This window comes from Danio rerio, chromosome 9 (assembly GCF_052040795.2).
Source record: "Danio rerio strain M-AB ecotype USA chromosome 9, GRCz13ab, whole genome shotgun sequence".
Taxonomy (NCBI): domain Eukaryota; kingdom Metazoa; phylum Chordata; class Actinopteri; order Cypriniformes; family Danionidae; genus Danio; species Danio rerio.
Genome location: NC_141029.1, coordinates 25,626,329 through 25,646,195, shown reverse-complemented (window position 1 = coordinate 25,646,195; position 19,867 = coordinate 25,626,329). Strand labels below are relative to the sequence as shown.

At 35.3% G+C, this 19,867-nt stretch overlaps 1 protein-coding gene across 2 annotated transcripts in view; it reads right to left on the bottom strand.

Moving 5' to 3' along the window:
- Positions 1–273: 273 nt before the first annotated feature.
- The window catches only part of gypc (glycophorin C (Gerbich blood group)), a 46,557-nt gene continuing 26,963 nt past the window's right edge, over positions 274–19,867 (bottom strand). The window contains exons 3-4 of one of the 2 annotated variants that reach the window (XM_087266016.1): positions 5,574–5,603; positions 274–2,523 (exon numbers count right to left, since the gene is read on the bottom strand). In XM_087266016.1, coding sequence (XP_087122142.1) covers positions 2,327–2,523; positions 5,574–5,603 — 227 coding nt within the window. In that variant the 3' untranslated portion in view covers positions 274–2,326. 2 annotated transcript variants of the gene reach the window in all.

Here is a 19,867-nt window from a genome sequence, read left to right as displayed (position 1 = left end):
GTAGTAATTTTTGTACATTTGCTGTAAATCTGAAAATGTTTTTTAAAGAGTGAGATGACAGGTTGATATTATACACACACACACACACACACACACACACACACACACACACACACACACACACACACACACACACACACACACACACTGAGCAAAAAGTCCTACCTGGAAAATAGTTTTAAATAAATTAAATTCCTTTTAGATAGGACAAAAATCAAGTGGATAAATTCTAATTAAATTGGAAAATAATAAACACACATACACACACAGAACCCAACAGCAGTATAATTGATTTTATTTTTTTGCAAAAACATGTGTAAACATAAAATTAAAAATTGAAGGCATATGAAGCAGACATTTTTCTTATTTATTTACTCCACTGCCTAACTCTACTACTGCTTCTAATTACAAGCAACCATTCATTAGACCAGCCTTACAATTAGCTCTTATAAAAATTGGCTTTTTTCACAAGCTCAAGACATTACATACAGAATCATCAGTAAAAATAAAACCATGATGGCTAACATTTGCATAAATGAGGGTAAGATTTCTGCCTCTAATAACCCACTGGCTTTTCCTCACAGTTCTTCTCTTTTATCAGTAATTGTTCCTGTTCTCATTCTAAACTGATGACTAACGGGTTTCATCCAGTCCCTAGACCAGGGATGGGCAAACTTGATCCTGTTCCAACACTAATCACACACCTGAACATGCTAATCAGTGTCTTTAAGATCACAAGAAATCTATAAGCAGGTGTGTTTGATTAGGGTTGGAGGTAAACTGTGCAGGACACCGGCCCTCCAGGATCGAGTTTGCCCACCCCTGTCCTAGACAGTCTCCTTGTAAAATACAACCCATGTGAAAATAAAGTGGTTTGAAATGTTGAATTCAATACATTAATCTGCAGGCCCATTAAATTACACATGGGGTAGATCAGATAATCTTTGGCGAGAACCACAACATTAACAGGTAACTTCAAACTCAACACGCTTATAAAAAAGGCAGGTTATGTTGTGAAATGAGAACTATCAACTATAAGATAGCCCATGATCGAATGATAGACAAATTTGTCAGTATGTTAAACCATGATTGTCATCCTCTTTTTGTCATCCTCTTTAGTTCAAGATTAATTCAGCCCTGGTGTTATAGGAAACTATACAGGAAGTCTTTTTTACCAACAGTGATTAGATTGTATATAATCAATGTCACAATATGAATTGCAAATTAATAACTGAAATTGTATTGATAGTCATGGACTATCAAAGCTGGTCATTTTCACAAGCAGATAACAACTCTAAACTCAACACGCTTATAAAAAAGGCAGGTTCTGTTGTGAAATGAGAACATCCACTATAAGATAGCCCATGATCGAATGATGGACAAATTTGTCAGTAGGTTGAACCATGATCATCATCCTCTTTTTGAGACATGCAGTACAACTCGTGCAAACTCTTTTAGCTCAAGATTAATTCAGCCCTGGTGTTGGAGGGAATAGATACAGGGAACGATACAGAAAGTCTTTTTTACTAACAGCGATTAGATTGTATAATCAATGTCAAATTATAAGTTGCAAATTGATAACTGAAATTGTATTGATAGGCATGGACTACTGTCTACTTATTGCTTGAAACTAAGGGGTGCAGTATGGATGTGTGTTTTTCCACTATTATTATTTACTTATTTCATTGTATGATGAGCTCTGCTGTGACGTGAATTTCCCTTTGGGATTAAAAAAAGTCTATGAAAAACTAAACGAAATGAACAAAGCTGGTCATTTTCTTTTCAAAAAAAGTAAATATGTTGTTCATAAAATTTTTAAGATTTGCTTTTAGAGGCATTTTTAAAAGAGTGTTTTAGGATTTAAGTTATATGAAAGAAAGACATTTTAATTGGCAAACTTAAAAAACAAACCTTCCTTGACTTCCTAGTTTGTCAATAAAAGCTTGTTTTTTTCTAATTTTACTTCTTAATCATCTTGCCATTCACCATCATATACTGTTTAGTAAGTCCTATAAATGTCCTTCTCTTCACCTTAACACCATCACATTCCCCTCAGCTGATGTTTGTACAGAAAGCTGGCTTTGAATACAAAGAGTATGGCAAATTGTTCTATGTATACCTCAAATATTTCCTGTTTATCAGATGGAAATAAATGAAATCACTCTCCAGTATTGACATATAGAGGAATTTCATATCACTCTTGTTTGTTTGTGTTTGCAGAAGCTCAGTCAGCTCTACGTCACTGCTCCAGCAAACAGTATTAAGGCATCATGTGAGCCTGCATCGCAGTTTGTTATATGGCACGTATAAAGGGCTGTTTATGGTCTCATATGAAATACTCTTTCTTGCTTTCATCCACGGCGTCCTGCAGGGCTGGGTCTCTGCGAAGGGCAGCATCTGCTGTCTCTGCAAACTCTGTGCCCTTGGCCTCATTGGTATGATATGTGCCCTTGTGCTGGTACATGTATCGCAGAATGATGGCCAGGAGGAGGAGCAGGACCAGAACCACTGCCGTAATGACAACTAATACACACACGCACACACACATACACAGAGGTTTTATTTCACATTTTTTATGCTAAAAGCAACATTATTCTGCAAATTCTGTTGAATGAGCTTGACTGTAAAACATTATTCCACATTTTAGCTTTTTCAACATGATTTTGTAAGTAACTTAATTACTGAATTTGTTGTGTTTTTTCTGTTTCGCTGACTTATGTAAGTCAGCTGTAAGTACTTATGTTTGTTGCTTCAGCTTAAAAACATGTGCTGAGTTGAGTTTGTCCCAAAGATTACTTTTGTAAATCTGCTGCACTGAAAAATGGCTGTAAATTTAAAGGTAAAAAAATGAAAAAAAGAATGCAGCAAAAATAATAATACGTTTATTTTATTAATAAATTTACATTTTTATTTATAATTTTTAAATTTTTATTAATAAAGTTAAATTACAGTACAGTAAATTGACTTTCCCGAAAATGACTGCATGACACTTAATTTATGATTTTTTTACTATGCTAAGTTACTATGCTTCTTTTTTTTTTTTTTTTTTAGATTTTCCTCATCAGTTACTTACAGAGATCAGCATATATAAGTACACCCCTCACAAATCTATCTTTTAAATTAATATTTTAACAGGAAGCTATACAATCTCATATTTGTGCATAAACATTCGATTTATCAGTACTGAAGCCAAATCTGGAGCTTATCTAAGAAAAAATTACTTAAAATAACAAAAAGAAGTACACCCAAATTTAAATCTTATAGAAAAATATTAAATACAAAAAAAAAAAAAAAACAGGAAAAATATTTTTCCCGAAATTTCCAAATTTGTTGAAATTTTGTATGTTGTATTTTTTTGTTGTTGCAATACTTCACATGAATTTAGCTGTATTATCTTTATATTTCTAAATATGTTTGGTGACTAAAATATTGTTTTAATAAATGTATATGTTTAACACATCTCTTTTGTTTAAATGCACCAAAATATATTTCCCATATTCACTGAGAAATTGATAAAAATATACATTTTGAAAATATGGTTTATTCAATTATGCTGAGCACTGCACATTAGAGTTAAAAATGTTGTAAAAAACACAGAAAAATGGTACTGTAAAAATGTGTAAACTGGTTAACTAAGTTTTACTTATATGAATAACCGTAAATAAACTTTCCCAAAATCCTCTGTATTTTTTGTTGACATTACTGTGGTTCTTTATAGGTTTTTTTTTTTTTTTTTTGAGTGATGTACATTAGAGTATTATGTTACATCAGATCCACCACTGTTTTGACATTGTTGATTTTACAAGTATGTATTTTTTCCCATAAAGATTTTAAAATGTCTGAGTAAAGCAATATAAAATATGAAACAAACCAATCAGCTACGATGAGAATAACTTTAGAAACTCTGATTTGAAGCAAATAAGTCCAAAAGAAAATTGATGAACACAAAGTCATTAGACTTGAACAAAATGGCTTTAATAAGGGAAAAACCTTCAGTGCTGGGTTCCAAACCCCTGGATACTCATTTTCTTTTTTGGTGAATATTTATATTTCCTGACACATCTTTAGCTATTTTCAAGTGGGAATTCAACCGAAAACCATTTTCACCATCATTATATTAAAGTGAGAAGACAGGGAAATGAGGTAACAGTTTGTTAAATTCAGGTGTAAATTTAGCTAACAAAAACACTGACAGTCAAGCATCCAAACCAAACCTACAGAACATGCTGTGTAGAGGATCATAGTAAAACATACAGTGCTCACAAACTAAATTGAACAATGAAATATACAGATTGTATCGTGATGTTCAAGTGCAGTTGCTTGAAAAAGGATTTGAGGGTAAGTATCATTAGAACCCTGCTGAGGTTTGCTGATTCCAATTATTTCTGTGCATAAGAACAAACCCACACACTGATTATTCACGTGTAAATGAGCTAAAGTTAGACAACTGTGGGTCTGGTACTTCATTTATTTATTTATTTTTAGCCAGAGATCTTCTGAGGCCAGAAAACATCTTGTGGACAAATTACCTCTCATTTGTACAAAAGTCATCCAAGCCTCTCTGATCATCATTGAAGTGCTATTCTCAAAATGTTCTCGTAACTACACGCTCTATAGAGGCAAAAAGCATCTTTCTCCACTAACAGCAGTGCATTTGGAATGAATGAATTTTCTTTTCCCAGTAACATATTGGTAATACTTACTTCATTACAGTACATGAGCTATTTTATTAGAGCACAGTTTTGACTTGGAGAGCTCTTTAAAGCATCAAATAGTCTACTAGGACTACATAGTCAGAAATCAAAATTGATATTTTCCCCATATGCTGCCTGAAGTTGTTAGTAGGTTTTGGACTGCCACAAGACATTTACAGCTCAGACGACTGGCTTAAAAACAACTGTGTCTAGACCTAAACATCTATCATGCAAATGATAGAAACCATCAGCACCAATGGTCTCTATGATTTATTAAGGCTTACAGCACTTTTATGGAGTCTTGGCTATTTTGTTACAGCAATGGAAATACATTTCAAGGGTCACTGTAGGGTACACTGTAAAGCCCAACAGGCAACTTTATCAAATGAAATGAGTGTAGTTAACTCAAATTTACTGAAAGTTAATTCTACTCATTTGAAAAGAGTTTTGAACTCAGTGTTGAAGGTAATGAGTTAATTAAATACCTCATTACTTCAACTTAAATGGAGGAAGTTCACAGTACTCATATAAATTAGTTCTTTAACTTAAATGGTTTGTAGCTATCAATCTCAAACGGTTTGAGTTGCCTTAACTTATTGGTTTTTTGTTATTGTTTTGAGTTCTCTTCATTTATCAGGTTTTACTGTGCTCAAATTGCTTCATTTACTCAAATGGATTGAGTTCACGGAACTCATTAGGATTAGTTTTTTTTATAAGTTTTTTATAGTTTTTTTTTAACTTAAATTCTTTCTTGAAATCGTTTTCATCTAAAGGTTTGAGTTACTTTAACTTTTTGGGTTTTACAGTGTAAAATAATGACTGTATATTTTTTTTTACATTGAAAGTAAAAAGAATAATTAAAAGTTTTTAAGCACTTACCTCCAACTATGGCTTCAAAATAAGGTCCCCCTTGGGATAAAAAGAAAATAATTTGATTAAGCAAAATTTACTTGATAATGAAAAACATTCATAAAAATACCTGAGTATTGTCACTTTCGATCTCATTTTATTGACAAAAAAATTAAAAATAAATTAATCTGCCAAGACAAATGTTATGATGTTGTAAAATTATATGATATGGTACTAAGACTTTTTATGAGAAATCTTAATGATTGGATCAAATTAAAAATGTAATTCAGTTTGTTCCACCGTAATAATGGTCAGAAAGCTATTCATGACACAATTATGACAAAAATGTTTATGACACATTTATGACAAGTTATGTTGTCTTGATAATGTCAAGACATCTCAAACAATGTCATCTTTGCATTTAAAATGACATAACTGAGTGAATTACATTTAATAACAGTTGTCATAAAAATCTGTTAACTCTCCTTCATATTCATGAGGTGTCACATTATAAATGAGTATAAAGGTGTAATGATGACACTCTCATGAACACCTTCTTTAGGTAAAGTGTTACGAATTGGGTACGCAGAATGAATATTTTCATTTACTTTAAACAGAATGATCATATCACATATCCACTTGTTCTCTGATATTTTGATAATATGCTGCCATACTTTTTGGAACAAATATATGCACACACACTGTGGTGCTTAAGAAGTGACAACTAAATTTAAATACAGAAGTGAATACCGTAAATGATCACTGCATGTGCACAAAACACTATTCACGGCTGAAACACTGATGACTGAGAGTGGAGTTATCATGGCACCATAGCATGTTCTGGTGGTGAGTGCCTTACCATCTACCATCTGGTAACACTTTACAATAAGGTTAATTAGTTAATGCGTTTACTAACATGAACTAATCATGAACAACACATGTACAGCATTTATTAATCATAATTGAACATTTACTAATGCATTATTAACATCCAAGTCCATGCTTGTTAACATTAGTTAATGCACCATGAGTTAACATGAACTAACAATGAACTACTCTATTTTCATTAACTAACGATAACTAACATGAACTAATACAGTATTAAATGTATTGTTGATTGTTTGTTCATGTTAGTAAATGCAATAATTAACATTAACTAATGAAAAAACATTCATTCATTTATTTTCTTGTCGGCTTAGTCGGATGCCCTTCCAGCTGCAACCCATCATTTACACCCACACTCATACACTACGGACAATTTAGCCTACCCAATTCACCTGTACTGCATGTCTTTGGACTGTGGGGGAAACCGGAGCACCCGGAGGAAACCCACGCGAAGGCAGGGAGAACATGCAAACTCCACACAGAAACACCAACTGAACCGAGGTTCAAACCAGCGACCCAGCGACCTTCTTGCTGCTAGGCGACAGCACTACTTACAGCGCCACTGCTTCGCCCATGAATAAACATAGCGATCTTTAATCTAAACAAATAGCTATACTGACATGTTCTTCTCGTGTTTAGTTTATGTTGGTACTATAAAACATTTGAATTTATTTCTGTTGATTATATGGGGTTTGTTCTGGTTTGTTTTTTGTAAAGATCTGGCTACCAGAATGATTTATCTATCACTGTAATTTTCTTCATTTTTCACACAGATTAGACACATCTCTTACACACATTTGAACACATCATTAATAACTTGTTTGGTTCTTTTGCAGTCTCTCTGTGTTAAATAAATGTGGTTCTTACTACTTGTATTTTGTTGCGTATGGAGGGATTTAGCCTGCTGAAACGCTTAGCAATGGACACTTGAGAGCGTGTTTTTCCTACAGCTGAGACACCAATATGATGATGCAATATTCATTCATTCATTTTCATTTTGGCTTAGTTCCTTTATTAATCAGAGGTAGCTACAGCGGAATGAACCACCAACTTATACAGTATATGTTTTACGAAGCGGATGCCCTTCCGGCTGCAATTCATAACTGGGAAACATCTATACACACTCATTCACACTCATACACTACGAACAATTCAGCTCACCCAATTCACCTATACCACTTCTTTGAACTGTGGGGCAAACTGGAGCACCCGGAGAAAACCCAGGCGAACACGGGGAGATCATGCAAACTCCACACAGAAATGCCAACTGACCCAGCCGAGGCTCGAACCAGCAACATTCTTGCTATGAGGCAACAATGCTACCCACTGCGCCACCGCACCGCCAATGATGCAATATAATAATTATTAATAATAAAAAATTCCATTACTGTTATTGTAGTTGTTGCATGACAAGAATGTTTTGTGACAGGTGGAGCCTGTGGTACTTGTCCTATTGCTCCTCCATCGTGATAGGATGGATCACTGAAATACGTTGAAATATTTTGGGATGTGGCTTATTTATTTATAAGATACAACATTTCGGTTTCATACTTCTTGTGGGGTTGACATTGCAGTAAATATCTAAATTAGGAGTGTACAGAGCAGAATTAGAATTAGACATCCCAATGATTACCTTGATGACAAAACATTTAAAATAATAAAAATAACTAGGCAAAACTATTTTATTTATCTAAAGGCTTCAACTCCAAATTTGCATTGGATTTTAAATCCCAATAATGCATGTAAACTACATTCATAACACTGGAACCAAAAAAGTGTCAAAAATGTCAAGACTAACACGAATGTCAATTTTTGTCAAGGTTGTGAATTGACATCAAATCGATTAGCATTTTAATGTGTTTTTGATATCAGTTTCTCCTGAGATGATTTAAGGAGTACACTTTCAAAAAATGAAAAAAAAAAAGATCAAAAAGACTGTCCGTTATCATGTGGTAGTATTCATGACTCTAGTAACAGCCTAGTAACAGGTAGTAACAGCCTCTGTTGATTTTAAGGTAAGTATTGTTTCATGGTTACGTCTTCTCTGAGTAGCTAGAGCTCTAATGCATTTCAAAATAAAAGTTTTTTTTCCCCCCATAGTAGTGCTGCAGTGCAGTCACGTAACTCTTTTGTACATCAAGTCCTTTCACACTTCACTGATCCCTCACAAAACACATACTGTTGACTTTCTTCTAGTGTTGTAATAACACACGTGAATCTTTCATGATGCTTTGTTTTTATAGACAGCTGTCTCCCCCACTGTATTGCAGCGAGACTCATTCTCTCTGTCACCATGGGGACAAAAAGCTCGTTAAAGAAAGTGATTGAAGATAATCATGAATTATTGCTAAGGCAACATCTGCTGCCTTGACTTGACTTTCACTGAAGGACGGGCATATCAAACATGTTGCTTTCAAAATGGAGATGAATCTAGTGAGACCCCCAAACTATTTTTAAACAGAAAGGATAATGCAGGTTTGACCAAGCAGATGCCCCCAAAACATGAACAATTAAGCTCCCTCATTAGTGTCTAATAACCTGTTACATTGTGATTAAAAGCTCATTGTGATTTGGTGTTTACAGCGCGATTATATTTGGAGTAATTAAGGAGACAGAGAGAGATTCACATTTGGGTAATGTGAAGGGCATGACGGTGTGTTTGAAGGTGTAACATCCTTGTGATCTTAAATATCTCCTTGTATGAGCTCGGTAATTAGCTGTACTTTAGAAACAGTCTAGTTTTAGAAAAAAGAAAAGTACAAATTGACAAATTCACAGAGGCTCTGAATCATTTATAAATCAATCAAAAGGTTTTCTCTCCACAGCGTCTCTTTCTCAGAACTTCATTAAAACAAGGAGGACTGTAATATAACAAACTTTGGTGACATGTGCCAGACTTCTGCAGGCATTTTGTCTTCTAGACTCAAATTAAGATCTTCTTCCATCCAATCAATGGTTAATAAACTCGCAAGTCCTGCAATTACAGTTCATCCCAAGACTGTATTAAGCCGCGGGCACACTCGAGTTTGAAAATGCTAAATTCTGTAGTACGACTTTGCGAAAAGGGGTAGGATAAAAAAAGATGATTAGACTTTTGGTGAGCAATTGGTCTCTCTTTTAAATTCCTGTACAGAGAGGTCATATTGTGATCTTCGCTTGATCTCACACAGTCACATGACGCAATTTCGCAGGTTAGTAGTGATGTGCGACACTAAAATATTGATATCTCCAATACCAGCTTTGTGTATTAGTAGTCCACTAATATGTGTGAGTGAATTTAAAGCATGAGAGTGCCATTAGAGCAACCTGCTGCTTTTGCAAAGTTTGTCCGTGCTGTTACTTTATAAAAAAAAATACACTGTATGAAATAGCTCTAAGAAATTACCCTCTTTATCATTAGTCCTTAAATTGATGTATAGATTCAGCTATAGGTGGCATCTTTTGGTGAGACATGGGAGTTCATTTGCTATTTATTTTGCCACAGTGCATTATGGGTATTCTTTAGCCAATAAGATTGCATCAGTTGCACATTTGTTTATGCAACAACAAACAGAACCAGTGAGTTCACCTTTACGAATGCTAAAATATCCTTTAGTTTCAGCTGGTAGGAAAGTTGGTCCCTTTAAAAGGTGAAGGACACAATAGCTAGAGTGTGGAATTTCTGCACCATTATTTTCACAGAGCTGAATTACAAAAATAATGATCACTTTTAAATATGCAGAATTGCCACAAACTTAACACTGCTGCTGTTTCGGATGCTAAAACAAATGAAGCATTGCTATTACAGCAAGTACTTACACTTAGTTAGTACAGTATAGGAATGCATAATAAATTACAACGCAAACACATGACACTGGTGTGTTTTTTTACCCCCAGGCTATTTAAAATATAGGTAATTTTTTTCTTCAGAAGAACATTAAAGATTAAAAACATCTACAGACAAAACAAATATATGCATACGCATAGATTCTTTACACTGAGGTCTTGTGAGGCAAAACGATTAATCTCTGCAAGAAATTGAACACTATACAACATTTTTACCTTTACTGCAGCCTTCAAAGAGTCTTGAGTGATGTCAGCTATGTGAACAAATCTTTCTTTTAAGCCAGTTCTAAAAATATTCTTTATAATGTTCTACTGAAGAAATAAAGTCACCTACACCTTAGATGCCCTGAGGAAAGTAGCAGCAACAGCTCATTTTTGAATGAACTATCCAGGGTAGTAGAAAATATTTTAATTATAGGCTTTAAATCATAAAATCTCTGACACATGGATTTTAAAGTGTGGGACGGGGAGTCTTGAAATTCTAACGCTAAAATATATCATGGCTATATTTCTCATGCAGCAGTGTGCATAGTGGCTGTTAAGCCCGTTAGAAAAGATCTTTCTAAGTCACACTCAGCGAGAGCCACAGCACCCCAGGACGGATTAAATCTCTGCTAAATTTGCCATGCAAACACGAGGGAGCCTGTCTCGCCTGGAGGCGTCCCCTCGTTAGCCTCGTTAGCGAAATCCGCCAGCCGCTGTGACATGGAGGAGGACATCTGTGCTGCGTGGCCAGATCTGAAGAACGGCTTCTTTTTTTTCACAGCCTGTCATGAAACCCGATGGGTTGGACCTGAAAGATGATGAGGGCCAAAGGCATTCCTCCCTCTCTCTCTCTTTCTCTCTCTCTCACTTCTGCCACACAGACCCAGGGCAGAGCAAACCCAGCAGCAAGACATTTGCTTTCATCACCTTCCCAGAAGTGGAGCTAATCTTGCCCAAAGCCGGCTTTTGAAGCGCACTGGTAATTGTCTCCCGAAAGGATGGGCAGCAAAATCATGAGCCAAAATGAATTCCAGTCCCTTCAGTTCTTGGGTGGGAAACGCATTAAGCTGATAATTTTCCAGCTTGAATTAATGCAAATTTCTCATTGTTGCTGTGCCCAGTGCCCAAACTGTAAATCTGTCCAAATTTCATCAAACTGGAGAATTACCAAAGCAATGGCATTCAGCTCTGATGTGAACATTTTATTCACGTGGACAACCACCAGTGCCGTGGCTTGTATGCATTTTCCTAATACACACTAGGCTAAAGTAGCCCAAAATTGTCTGCTTTAAGACATACAGTGCACTAGGAATTCAAGCCAGACTGAAAAGTACGCAGCAATTGATATTATGCTATAAACCGTTCATTCAACTGTTCAAAGTGAAATGCCTGGTGAGTGATGCTGAAGTGTGTTCTGTGGCAGTGTTTTATTATGCTGGTTAATACAAGTATTGCAGTAGTTTGAAAATCAAATGGCATAACACAGCAGCCTAAAGACAAACTACTGTTTCGCTTGTAATTTGCATGCAGAACTTTGCATACTGAGTTGATTGATTTTGCCACTCCCTTTGATTTCAATATGGTAAAATGTAGCACAAAAGACCCATCACCTTTCTAGGGAGACTCTATAGTACATTGTCAAAACCACATAAATGGAGGTGCTTGTCTCATCTTGGAGGTGATGAAGTGTCGGGGCAAGCCTTCATGTTTCATGTAGAGAATTAACAGCTTCTCCGATGTCTGTCAGAAAAGCACTCAAGTGTGGCCAACTGCCTGTGCCAAACTGAGAGTGAAAACAGCCACTAAACGCCTGGCTAAACTCTCTCTTAGAAACTCCTTTCCTCTCTCTCTTTTTTGTCTCTCTCTCTCCACCTTTCAGTTGAATGGCTGTTGTTTATTATTCATATCCTTTAGAAAAAAAAGAGCAGTTTAAAAATGGACAGGTGCACTTGAAAGCTGAAAGGCCGTCTTATTCAATCTTTTTTCTTTCTTTATATATATATATATATATATATATATATATATATATATATATATATATATATATATATATATATATATATATATATACATACATACATACATACATACATACAATTAAGCAACTACTGTGTATAACATGGTATATGCAGAGCAAGTGTTTCTTCCCATACTGATAAACTTCCGGTGAAGGATAAATGTGACTTTTTCCTTGATGTTGTAATGTAAATAAAATAAAATTGATTTAGTTGCTCAAGTGTAAAATGAGACGAAAAGCCGTTTACTCGCATGTGCCGTCAGAATCGACAGGCTAGTGCTCCATTGAATATACTGGGGTAAAATAAATGTTCATAGACATTGCGGGGAAAATGTAATTTAATGCAGAGCTTCTTGTACAATCTGAGACCCACTTTATATTGAATATCACTCAGCCAGTGGAGATCGCGGACTTTTAAAGAAAACTGACCTTAAACATGCCAATTTTGTAATGGCATAGAGTTCACTGGAAGCGCTTAACCCAGGTTACTGACAAATTAAAAGTCCTTTAGCATACTTCCACATGTAACCTATAAGGCGTCAGTATATACTAAAAACAGCAAAGGTTTTAGTTTTTAGATGCCAGAGACCTTCAAATGTGATCATTCCTATTCGAGTGATCCCCATTCTGAAATGTTAAAGGCAAATATACAGTAGCTTCAACTTCTTTAGTTTAGGGGTCTTATTTGTAAAGCATGCATATGCTCAGAATGGAGCAGTTACTTTTCGAATGTGTGTTTGCGCATCATGCATCACACACAAAGATTAATTCTGATTGGTTATTTTCCAAAAAACACCCCTCAATCACATTCTTGTCTCGTTTTTATTAGACAACGAAAAGTCAGTATATATTATTATGTTTGTCATCATCATCACTTGTGACTTGTTCGTTACGAAAATTATGGTAAAAACCTTTATCAACAAAATTAACACTGGCTCAGATTTAATCTGAGAGACTATTTGAGCAGTGTAGTCAGATTTTTCTTAACAGAAAATTAAACGGACCTATTAATCGTGGCAATGTTGAGAGTGCTTCCATTACATTCAGTAGCCACACATTTCATTTTATTTCATCTTGTTGTATTTCATTTTATTGTACAAGAGAATTTGCAATGTCTTGATTTACAAATGCATATTCATTACATCAGTTATATTTGTACAAATTAAGTTTTTTTTGTCAGTATATTAATGTCACATTTAAGCATATAAGGATTTAGGACCCACAACCCTGCAACCAAAGTAGACCTAATGGCCTTCGTTGTTCTCAAAGATAATGTGTTCAATGTCAATTATACTGCACTGGTCAGGACGCAATGTTTGATATCACATGTACAGTGAATGGGAGTGTATGGTTGTTTTCCAGTGATGGGTTACAGCTGGAAGGGCATCTGCTGCATGAAACATATGCTGTATAAGTTGGTGGTTCATTCCGCTAGGGCAACCAGATTGATAAAGGGACTAAGCTGAAAAGAAAACGGATGAATGAATGTACAGTGTATACCTTAAATATACTTATACCATACTTTAAATGGCTTACTTACAGCTGCCACTTACTATTATAGTAAAATATGTTGTATTAAAAAAAACACCACACTTCAGCTTTAAACCAGCTGGTTGTAAAATAAAAGCTCAAATCCTACTCTGTGAAGGAGCATTAAAAGCTAAGCAGCTTCCTCTTAAACAGCCCATTGCCAATGAGGATAGTGACAATAGATGATAACCTGAGGGAGCTGCAGAGCACCCTCAACTTATAATGAACCTCTAACAAACCATACAAATGCTCGGTCCAAGTTAATCAAAATATTTTAATTAGAGACATTTTTTCTGTGATGCAGCAGTCACAGTGAGGAAGAATAAGACCACCACAGTCAAATTCTGTGTAGCTTCCTGTAAAAATGACTAATGGATTTCACACTGTTTTACATACTTTCTGTTCTTCAGAGGAGGTAGGAATGAGAATTCATTCCCACAGTCCTTTAGTAGGCAAAACAAAAGCTTGGGGTTTTTAAAAAATAAAAGCAACTACCCAAAAAGTTGTAGGCGAAGCAGTGGTGCAGTAGGTAGTGCTGTCGCCTCACAGCAAGAAGGTCGCTGGGTCGCTGGTTCGAGCCTCGGATCAGTTGGCGTTTCTGTGTGGAGTTTGTTCTCCCTGTGTTCACGTGGGTTTCCTCTGGGTGCTCCAGTTTCCTCCACAGTCCGAAGACATGCAGTACAGGTGAATTGGGTAGGCTAATTTGTCTGTAGTGTATGAGTGTGTGTGTGTGCGGATGTTTTCCAGAGATGGGTTGCGGCTGGAAGGGCATCTGCTGCGTAAAAACTTGCTGGATAAGTTGGCGGTTTATTCCGCTGTGGCGACCCCGTATCAAAAAAGAGACTAAGCTGACAAGAAAATGAATGAATGAATGAAAAAGTTGTATTTATAAAGAGCTACTATGTGTGAGTACGGACAAATGTAAGTGTGATATAATTATTTGCACAATATCTCTTTACACAACACACAGCACAACACAGATTATGAGAAAGGCCATATTTGGGAGGAATTTTAAGCTTTAACAGACAACTGAATCACTGTCTTCACAGTAATATGATTGATGACTTAAGCTCAGAATTACTTGTAACCCCTTATTCGTCTTAAGATTGTAAAGAGGAAATATTGATCAACATGTTATTTACAATGTCTGCAATGCACAGATCCACAAAAAGCAGCCTTGAGTGAAAGCATTGCTGTCCATCAATAAATCTCTCATTTACTGGTCAGGAGCTCTTCTCAGATTCCTCTACACCACCAAGGCTATTCAGACCTTTAAATCCTCCTCTTAAACAGGTTTTATGATAGTCATTTCTATCAGACTTGAGAAAACTAGTCTCTATATTTCTACACGTATTGTTGGGAATGGAATTGCTCTGTAAGATCATATCAGAAAAATTGATGACTGAGGAAACGTGTCAAGGCTAAAAAATGTTCATCAGCCCTCTCATGCGACGACTAACCACAGCAAAAACTCACTTTAAGTACAGTAAAATTAGTACAAATATATTACAATCAGTACAGCATTTACAGAAATGATTGCCATACCAAGCCACTATCTGTTTATCAGTGCATTAATTTGTGTCAACAACTTAAACACGTTAAAAATGTGCTTGTGGAAATTTTGCTCTCATTGAAATTTTTCTTTTATCCTATTACATTTATTTCTTGTTTTATGCACTTATCTAACAAGAATTATCCTTAGAAGTTTAAGGTAAATTGTTTAAACAATAATAACAATAAAAGAACAACAATAAAACAATAACAACATCTTACACACAAACCATTTTATAAAGAAACAAATCTCACCAGTTATACAATTAAATCTTTTGATTCCTTGTAAATAAACGAGTGAAAATGAAAAGTGCAGTATGTAAGTTTGAATCCCAGTGGTAACTAGATATTGCACTCCTGGATTAAAACAAAAGCAAGGAGGGGGGTGAGTGATTTAAACCGTGTTCTAAATAAAAGCAACGACACCCGATAGACAGAATATTTTTCATTTTAAAGGGAGGTTTTGTTCTAACCAAGTCCTCCAATTGATATATTAGAAAAGACTTTTATTTCTCACAGGTGAACAACAGAAAACTGACAATGATCACCTCAGGTACACCTCATGTGCTTTATAATTTCAGTGTTAAATTCTAACAATGTGAGTTTGAATGCCATTTACATGACATTTATTGCCATATACTGAAAACAGCAGCAGCTAGTTCACCTTAGATCTTGAAAATAAATAAACCACGTGGTTTTAATGTACCTGCTACTCACCTAATGTTTGCGTTCATTATATTTATATCATTTGCTAATTAATAATCTCATGTGGAACTCTGAATCTGTCACCTGTCCACTGAAGGTTGCATTTCAGTCAAAGGTGCATGCTTTGAGAGCATTTCTAAATAAATAAATAAATGAAATACGCGATTTCCATCAAGGCAAGCCAAGGTGCTGAAATATAATTGGCTAAAGTGGCATTGGGCAGGTGTCACGGAGACCATTTTTTTTAGGTCCCAAATCTTCAAAAAATAAAAAAGAAAAAGTAAAAAAAATAGCACAGTCGAAATAGCACTGTGGTGCAAAGTGCTTTTCCCTGTGCTCAGTGAAAAAAAAAATCCTCCTAAAAATAATAGCCACTAGCCAGCAAAACAAAACAAAAACATATTTACAAGACAAGTAACACTTGGCTAATGTTTTATTTCTACAGATAAAGGAATCAGATTAACCTACTGCTTCACAACTCCACAACCTTACTCCCGCACCCCACCACATATGTGCTTACCCTGGCCTTTTAATAGCAGGGGAGACTGGTATGGAATAGCTCATACCATCACAGGAGGTAAGCATCAGGTAAATATATCCATAAACACTTCCTTGATCAACATTTTGATATATGTACACTCCATTTGCATACTATAAAGCTTTACACCATAACTAATTATTTTTTATATTTTATGGTTTTTATAAACCCCTTTAACTTAATTGTCCCCGACAATTCACAGTGTGCACCCTGTGATCGGCTGACGGTGAGTATGGAGTGTGGGGTTTTAATGGCTGTGTGTGAGGAAAAGTTTATATGCAGTTTTGCCGCAGGCTAGTGACAGCATCCTTTGTCACAGCAGGTTAAAATTACCAAAACAAAGACAGACGTTCTGACACGGAAAATACATTTTCAAAGCAGAATATTTGACTTCAGCATTGTTTTTCAGAACGTTCACTTGGCATGTTTCTTAAATATCTGCAAACATTGTGTTTATATGCTTTAGAAGAGTCAAAAATGTACATACAGCACCTTTAAGAAACTAATAATTTCTAATAATCTTATAATAGAATTATAAGATAAAATTATAATTAAAATTATAATTCTTATAATTTTGTGGGTTTTCATATGAGAATTATTATATTTAAAGCTGGGCTATCTAATACTAAAACTGATTCATATTCAGTCAGTAGGCCAGAGCAGAACTCTAGCATAGAGACTAGCATAAGGAGGTTAATCACATCAAGTTATTGCATCGATTTACATCATGCAACACACATGCAGCTCGGTGAGCACACAGACAGGGCAGCCACCAGGACAGGTGCAGGTATATTTCACACAAGGGCTCAATGGTGATTATAGTCCTAAATTCATAACCACACCAGGCTGAGATGAAGGAGACAGAATGAGGAAAGCACATGTTAGTCTCCTCCATTCCTAAAAGAAAAATGAGCCGAGTACAGAAGACAGGGAAGGAAACAGAAGTAATGGATGTGACTAATGGAGTGAGATTTCAGCATGTCTGGGAGGAGGAGAGAGGGTGGGAAACGTGCTGAAAGCTTGTGCTGTTACATTGAAGAGAGGAAAGAGGGACACATTTCTGTTATTGAGCTGGGCAGTTTCATAAGGGAACCGATGCTGTAGGAAATGTTATTCTGCCCTACCACGACACAGCTCTGCTGACATTATCACATCCGTTGAAGACTACACAATGACAAACATTGCATATCAGCCCTGCAATACACATATCTCTCCTATCCAAGCTATCCATTTAAGATCTTAGAGTTTCCATTAATGATCTAATGAGTGAAATAAGCTTTGTTGTTGGAGTATAGGTCAAGTTAAAAAGTGTGTCTAGCGTTGATGTGCCATCAGTAACACTGTTGTTAAATGCTGTATTATTTTTTTTACAACAGGGCTGTTGAATAATTGATTCTTACTAGCTGATAAACATTCTTTCTAAGGTGAGTAATTATATTCAGATAAACATGCAGCTAAATATGTTCCAGCCAGGTCTTGACTGCTATACAGTTTCATGCTACTAGTCAAAATGATTTATTGAACTTTGTAAGATATATGTAAGAAATTAACTCCACACAGGAATGGTGTGAGGTTCAAAAATCAATTCAGACAATTGTATTGATCTGAATAATGACTTTATTTGTGGTACATCCACTCTACGTTGAAAACTGACTTCAGTCTATTGAATTCAATGACCATCAGATATTTCTTACATAATGATCCAAAACACTCAAGCAAACTTAATAGCATTATGTTTTATTTATTTTAAAATAATGTTTTCAGGGTTTTCACCTTTAATGTACAGGACAGTGGATATTATAGGGAAGTGAGGGAAGCAAAGAGAGGGGAAGAATCAGCAAAGGACCTCAAGCCAGGGTGGTACCATATAGAGTTTTACACTGTATCAACACTGGTTGTGCCTATTGAAAGCACACATTGATGTAAGTTAATGTTTGAACAGTGTGTAAGTAGGCAAGTAAAGGAGCATCCCTTTTTGGGGGACAATTTTTTAATCTCTCTCGAAATTGTCCCACACTTTGGATTTTTTCCCTGACATAAATACCACATGAACCAGCTGTGTTAATGATCTGTTTGTCTGTACTTTTAAACATCAGCTGAACATTTGATTGATTAAGGAAACTTGTCAACTCCTTTTCAACTGTGACACGTGATGAAGAATTTTCCTATAGAAACTGCTGGCTTACACTTTTACTACTACTCACTAGCCAAGACGAGCTCATTTGAATTCATATTTTGTAAAATTGCTAAGCAGTTTCTAGGTAAAATGAAGGCTACAGGGCAGTATGATGCCAAAAACATGTTGTACTATGTATGTTGTACTTGTGATGCAGAACATCCAGGTATAACACTTTACCGCGCGCATTAGGATAAATCTGTAAAAAAAATTTTTGACTGTTTTTCTTTTCTTAAAATGGCTTAGCTTGAAGTGCTATAAATAATTTTGAAAAAAAAAATCTTTTTTTTAAGGTACTTTATGATATGTTTGCTTATGGCAACAACGGCCAACAGTGGATCTAACTTAAAACTTACCTTATAATTAATAATTTTTTTGTTTGAAATGATTTATTTGTTGTTGCAGCATTATGAGCTTTAACATGGAAATTATAAATAACACCTTACACACCACAACTCATATTCCAACAGCTTTCATTTATTGCATTCTTTTTAGCTGAATATTATTGAAAACAATCATAATATTGTATTATCACATATACAACATACAGTAAATATAAATACATTCTCCAGTAAATGTTATAATAAATAAATATACACTTTATATACACTTTACTACACCTGTCTTATCTGCATCTGAGCTAACTTACCTGACCTTTCTCAATCAAATGTTCAGTCTGCATTATTCTCATGGTCTCTAAAACCCATCTCATCCTCACTTTCATCTGCAGGAAGAGTCAGTTCTGTCCTTTTCTTGTTTCATTTACAATAGAACATGGTGGTGCTCGCTACTACACTGTTCTCTGTATTGATATCTATTCAAAAGTAGTTTTGCCATTAAAACTAGATTTTATCCATAATGAAAATGTCATTAACACATGACTAATCAACATTATATTACTAGCATTCATGTTGTTATTGTTACAACTTAAAGGTTCACAGCTGACCTTGCAAGCTAGCTAATTTATTGCAGTTGTTGTGTATAGTTTGAGGACTTGTTTCCAGCTGTTTGTGTAAAGTTGTAGGACATTTAAACTTGCTTTCAGTTGTGTATAATACTAGAAGTTGTTTAGCCACTGTTTCCTTGGTTACTATAAGAGCTTGTGTAGCGAA